Here is a 6,956-nt window from a genome sequence, read left to right as displayed (position 1 = left end):
TTCTGTTATGTCAAGGGTACCATGTTATATCCTTTTTTCTTAATACTGTCTTTGGCCAAGTTTCGTTTTGAAATCAGTGAGGTTTCTTGCCAGCAGAACTACTGCTGTAGTTCATCTACATTCATCTGACTTTCATAAACATTCTTGCTTATGAATAAAAGTTATCCATGGCTAGCTGACATGCTAAGCCATGAAAGGCAGAACTTTGCGGATTCACAAGTGGAAATATGTAAGAGTATATGTTCCTTAAATCTCGTTAGTTGAATACATATTCCCCTTTGGCAGCTTTAGTTTTTCAGAATGTGGAGGGAGAGGAACACTGAGTGGAACTAATAATGACATGGTTTCCTAATGGACCTTGCTGCTTGGGATGAACTGGGCTATAATATGAAAGTAGTCAATAATATGGCTTCTTTGTAACCCCTAAAATGGGTATGTATATCATAAACACATACATTCCCTTTTTTCAGTCAATCATAAAGAGCTAAATTCTATTGTCGTTTGCAGGGCAAAAGCAGGTTAAATCTGTAGAGCTGTTTCATAATCTTGTAGCAGACACATATATTAAGCCACTGAAATGTATCTTCTTGACACTAGTATGATTATATACCTAAATGAAATCACAAATCCTTCTCTATCTTTCACAAAATGAAATATTACATATATTTAATTAATCACAGGATGAATGTCATTTTTCTCATTGCAGTGTTCTTGACCTAAATGCGTTTGAACGTCAGAACAAAGCAGAAGGCCTTGGCATGGTGACTGAAGAGGGATCAGGTACTATCGATTTAACAGAAATGATCCATGAACTTTTCTCTTTTACATTTTGCAGAAGCAAGCTGAATTTGAAAGAACCCTGTAAATATATATCTGGAGGCTGAAGCTAAAATATGATTCCTAGGAATAGTTCATATTTAAGTGGCCTACGTAAGCCCATGCTTGTCAGTAGTAAATCACTAGCATGGGCTGAGTTTCAGAACAGTCTCAGAGGACTCTTACCCATCGTTCTGAAGAAGTGAACACATTACATGTAAAATTGACAACAGATTCTAGTTACAAACAGCAGTGTTTACGCATGTAAAACATTTCAGAAGTCCCTAACCAGTTTCAGCATAAAATGAAATTAAGAGTTCCCACCTGATTTCTTAAACTGTCTTGGCTGGAATGAAAAACAGACAATTTAGTTAAGCTATAAGTTAAATATTAGGAGGTTGAGGAAACCATATCTGCTGTTTGGAAAAAAGTCTTCTGGGAAAGCATTTTCTTTGAAATAATTCTTTTCTGTTTGTCTTTGGGCAAATATTACAAAATTTTCACTTTACTTTTGACTTTGAACCAATTTGGCTTTCTACTCTCTGTGTTGTCATTTCACTGTCAATTTCCTTCTTCTATCTGACAGTAAGTTCTTCTACTCCCGTACTGTGATTGTCTGGAAACATTAGGTTCGTTCTTATGTGACTTAATAGAGCTATCAAAGCACATTTTCTCCCCTTCAGTATTTTTTACGGTGCATTTTTATGTTTAAATCCTACAGTGACCTAATCTTTTAACATGTTTTTATCTTAAAAACAAGGTAAAAAAGCTTGACTGTATAATCATTATTGCATTTGGGAGTTCATAATTCATACCTGCAACACTGCATATCTCATTGGCTACTGTGCCTGTAGCTCTTTTATGTGGCATATTTCTTGAATATTCAACTGCTTGTCTCAAATCAAAATCATGAACTATTAAATTTGAGTGAATGACTTCAAGACTGATCATAAATGCTGCTTCTCCGAAAGTGCTCCCACAGTTTAAATTATAGATCAAATCCTGCTAGACTTATATGAGTAAACAAAATAAAGTGAACTCACATGAATAAAATTTAGTCACAAGATTGTGGATTGAGCACTGATGCAGCTATCTGGCATATAAGGTTTTGGCCGTTACTTTCATGTTTTACTGAAGATTATTCTGCACAATGTTTTGCTCTTTTGGACAACATTTCTACTACTAAATAATTAAATTTATTATTTATAGTGTTGGATTTTGAAATGGACTGTCAAGATATCGGCTCATTTTTCTTTTGACCACTGCCTCTATTTCTAGAAATGACTGATTTTGCATGCAAATGTAAATAAATCTTTAAATGCTGCATAACTGACTCTACCTATGTTAGAGTATTTTTGTGCTTTATCATTTGAGGGATTTTTTTAAAATTTTCTGTTTATTTGATCTTTCTCTTCTTTTAGTACAGAACTAATTTTGCCAAAACCAATACTAATTATATTTTGTATTTGCTAAAAACAATTTCTCAACTTTTTTTTCTTTTTTCCCCGTTCTTTTTCTTTGAACTAATTGCCCTGTCCTCCCTTCCTCAGTCATCACCCATGAGCGTGGTAATTATTAAAAACAACTGCCTATTCTTTATTTTTCCTGCTCTTAGCTTTGTGTCAGCACTGTACAGCTCCTGAACACCATTAGATTTTTTGTTCCTGTAAGACTGTTAAGCTAGTGGGTTCTTTTCTATTATTATTACAATTGTGTATTCCAAATTTCTTGTTTTTTGTGTCAACTCGCCCCACTTTGTTCTTCCTCCCTTTCTCAGGATTTGCACAGTAACTGGCACACTAGATGTAAGAGCAGCAAGCTTTTTTAAACTCTTTTTTTTTCCTGTTCTTTTTTATTTCTTTTCATTTTAGTGAGCCCAGTATTTGCGATGGATGAATGTTAAAAAATAAAAAATAAAAAAAAAGTATACCTATACATACACAAAGCCTTGTGCTATAGTCCTCCTGTAGTATTTATGTTGTGTATTGAATGTGGCTTTATCGCTGCATTGATTTGTGCAAGCACAGGAAATCAGTGGTGGATCCAGTGAGGATTTGAGGGTGGTTAGTAAGGAGAGGACTTGCCACTGGCTAGGTTTATCTAATGCGGTCAGGAGTTGATACGAGAAAGAGGTGGTGCATCGCTAATTTAGAGGAATCAATAATGTTTACAGGTGGTTCTTCCTTGCTGTGAAAGCTACTTGATATGTTAAGGTTCCTGTACCTCAAAGGTTCCTTACGTCAAGTAAAGGAAGAGCTTTGTAGGAGCAGTTGCCATGGGATATTCCTGTCACCAGGAGAAATGAGAATTTAAAATACAAAATGTGTATATACCATTCAGCAGAAACAATAAGCTCAAGCACAGCAGATGTTTTTTCATTAGCCAAATGTTGGGGAGGGGGATGATCTGGATTTTTATTTGTTTTCTCAGTGGAAATTTTTTATTTGGCGGATTAACAAAATTCTACACTTAGGATCATGTGTTTTTGTTTTCTTTGTTACTGAGCAGCAGCAATGTCAAGATACAGTAATTACGCGATTTCTTGGCACAACGGGATAATATTTGCTAACAGCACTTTTTTAATGTATTAATATCCAGCTATTGAAAATTCAAGAAAACAGAACAAAGCAAAGCCAAACTAAAAAAGACTGTACTTTTCCTTTTCAGGGTTACATTATTCTTGATATTATGCTATTTTCAAATAATAATAATTTTTTATATTATAAAGCACACCTTTTTCAATTCATTGAAAAGTACTTTACGTAAGGGCTGTACAAACACTGCTATTAATACCTGATAGCATTATGAAAGCCCAGCCAGTGAGTCTGTGGGGAAACTCCTGTAGTGAACAGTTTCGAAGTATCCTAGATTTTATGGGATACCTGAGATCATATGTCTGTTTGCAATCCTATGAATAACCATCTGTAAATAGTACAAAGGAAGTACCAAAGATGTGGAAATGTTTTCTTCCATTCCTTTTTTTGAGGGAGATACTTATTCTAAGAGTAATTAATTACTCCTCAATTAAAGATCATTTTATTGATTCCCAAGGGAATGATGGGATGTAAAATGTGCACTGTAGCCTGTTTCTCATGTCATCTGAATCTGATGCAGAAGCATATTAATGAGTAATTGTCATTGAGTTTACAACCTATAAGCCTGAAACTATTCTTGCCAAAGTCAAAGAAAAACTGCTGTTGACACTTATGGGAATAGAGTCAACTTTTTCTCAAGGGCAATGCTTGTTTCTGGTCCCATGTCAACCTTGGCAATAGGTAGAAAGCCCAGTACTGAGTCAACATGGATGTGAGATTTATTGCTCTATTCCAACTGTTTCTTTGTGCTGTCTGCATTGTACTCTCCTTGTCCTGATATTCCTCTGACTGGTACTACCTTCCCTTTCCAAACCCTGGAACCCCCACTGGTAACAACATTGATGGTTCTTTAGCCAATGTGTTTCTTACTTGTTTTTGTGATGTACTCAATGTTGTTTCTTCTGTTTGTATTTTGCTTTGATTGTTCTGTTTCCTTTTCAAAAAAGGGGGATTCAAAACCAAAGACATGTAGAAATGCTTATTATCTTGCAATGGTTTTCCATTTTTCATTTAACACTCATACATTATGCTATTTCACTGTGAGTCACAAAAATCTTGAAAGTGCAATGTTTTTCTCCTTTGGAGAGACTTGTTTTACTTATCATATGAAATAAAAAAATTAAGATGTTAAGTTTACACTTAGATGATTTTACCTTTTTTTCCCTTTTTGTCAGGAAAGCTCTATTTTTCTTTTTAATTTTTTAATATTATATCATGGCATTCTTTTGTTTCTCCATAAGTTCTCAGAAGGCTTATTTTCATAAAAATACAATTTTAGAATGAAATTTGATCTCATAGTAAGTCTTAAAGGACCTTCTATTAAACTGACTGAGAGTGGTACACATGCCATATAATAAATAGCTATAATGAGGGTACACATCAGGGCTATTTTCAGCCATTAATAATGTGAAATCAATAAATGTGCTTTTGTCCTTCACCAACCTAGTCACGCTTAAAGGGATTTTTAAATTTTACGTGATCCACTGTAGCCTACATTGGAGGGGTGTTTTCCACCTTTGTGTCACTGTATTTGAATCAGTGTTTTTGCATTTAAAAGGGAACTTAAGTAGCTTCAGTTCAGAGAAATTGTTATGTGTCACTCTGTGAGAAAACAAGTGTTTTTCTTATTTGAATCAGATTATTGAGAAGTCAAAGGCATGCAGTACTCACAATCCAACCGAATATTGCCCGGGTCTTGTGATACGAATAAATTCACTTGGTTTATCATGGGAGAGCTTTGCTCTTGCTTAACAGCCATCAAAAAGGAGTCCTGTTCCTTTTTGAAAGCTGAAAGTATTTGTATATTTCTGTAATATGTAGCATCAGACCAATGTTTCTGAGTAATAATAGAAGTCAGATCTTTTCTGTTGAGGATTTAAAAAAAAAAAAAAAAAAAAAAGAGAATTGCTAAACTTGGACACATGTACTTTCAAGGAAAACACCCATGTATTTCATTTTTCATTCAATCTTATTTTCATTTCCTACACATGATACCTCTGTTCCTATATATATCACAAACACAACTACCAGTTTTGCAAAAACTACAGGCTTAAAGCCTTCATGTGTGTAGCCGTATCATTTACATACAGCATGAGCAATGGCAGCATTTTAATGTCTAAGCAAATATATGCCAGAATATACATCATATCAATAGAAATTAAACATGGTTTAGTGACAACGTAAGTCATACTATATGCAGTGTGTAAGTTTGTAAGTACGTTATCTATGCAAATCTTTGTGTGTACTGGCATGAATTTGTGTGCACAGCAACAAAGGTTGTTCTCTTAGATTTTATAGAAAGAAATGGATCTGCACTTCAGTTCTGTAGTTGCCAGTGAGACACCACTTGCAGTCAGTAAGTAACATCTGAAAATTAAAATTCCTGTCAATACCAACATTGGGTTTAGTCAGATTTTGATCAGCTGTAGAAATTGAAAACCAGGATTATTTTAAATCTTAGTGTGGCCAAGCTGTTTGAAACAGGGGTTTTTTTCTTCATTTTGAAATATGTAAAAATATTTCCAGAAGGAATGGACCTTTCAGCTTATGTGAAATGATGTACATAAACACCTTCTGATGTTGTAGAATTTTGCAATAACTTGTATTAATTTTGTGATTTCTTTACAGTGGAGCTAATTAAAAGACCCTTCCATACCCTTCCAATATTAAAATTGGAACTTATTTTATAAAAATTCCTAAATTCCAGTGGGTGTACTAAAAGCCAGAAGATTACTTCATAAATTAATCTGTATAATCATTTTACCTTGAGACTTGTTTTCCTTCTTGTTCTGAAAAATCTTACCTGATAATAGGGCAAGAAAAATAGAGGTGGAAAAATACTATTCTGTAACTTATTCTGTAGTCTTACTCATACAATTGGCTTTAATTCAGTGATATCTTGATGTGCAAGAAATACATGGTTGGGCCCTTTATGGGCTTGATTTTTCCAACAGTAATACCTCAGCAATTTTCCTTCTGAATTATTTTTTAAAATCATTGCCATCTCAGCAGTCAAGCTACATGCATTGCATGTGTGAAGGTACAGGATCCACCAAATATTTGGCTTTCTGTAATGCTTATTTTTGCAAAACATAAATATTCATGTAGATCAATAAAGTATGTGACTCCAAGTGTAACTTTAAGCATGACACGACTTCAGTTAAATTAAAAAAAGGAAAGTGACTAATCCTGCAGGATATTCTATACTCTGGACTTTGGCCAGTAACATATGAAAGTATCTTGCAGGGCTGAACCTGCATATAATGTTGAATAATATACTTTTAAGTGCACAGGCACCTCTTGCCTTCTCGCCTTCTCAGGCATATATTGTATATATACATTAATCAGCACTGACAGAAACAGTAATTTATTATTCATTGTTTAATTAGCTGAAAGGGTTTTCAGTCTTCTGTGACTGAAAAACTATATATCTGGTATTTATACCTGGGATCGAGAAAAATGTCGTGGAATGTCATTTATAGCATTTGGCTCATTTTTGGAGAAAGAATTGCGTATTGTTTGCCACTACCATAAGTACACATCTGG

General features: G+C 34.3%; 1 protein-coding gene across 1 annotated transcript in view; it reads left to right on the top strand.

Moving 5' to 3' along the window:
* LOC104075765 (ryanodine receptor 2) overlaps positions 1 to 6,956 on the top strand; it is a gene marked incomplete at both ends in the record, with an annotated part of 113,976 nt that overhangs the window by 87,576 nt on the left and 19,444 nt on the right. The window contains one exon of the mRNA XM_009576384.1: positions 707 to 780. Within this exon, the coding sequence (XP_009574679.1) occupies positions 707 to 780 (74 nt within the window). The remainder of the gene's footprint in view (positions 1 to 706; positions 781 to 6,956) is intronic.

Source organism: Fulmarus glacialis, unplaced genomic scaffold (genome assembly GCF_000690835.1).
Source record: "Fulmarus glacialis isolate BGI_N327 unplaced genomic scaffold, ASM69083v1 scaffold28430, whole genome shotgun sequence".
Taxonomy (NCBI): Eukaryota; Metazoa; Chordata; class Aves; order Procellariiformes; family Procellariidae; genus Fulmarus; species Fulmarus glacialis.
This window is presented reverse-complemented; position numbering and strand designations above follow the sequence as displayed.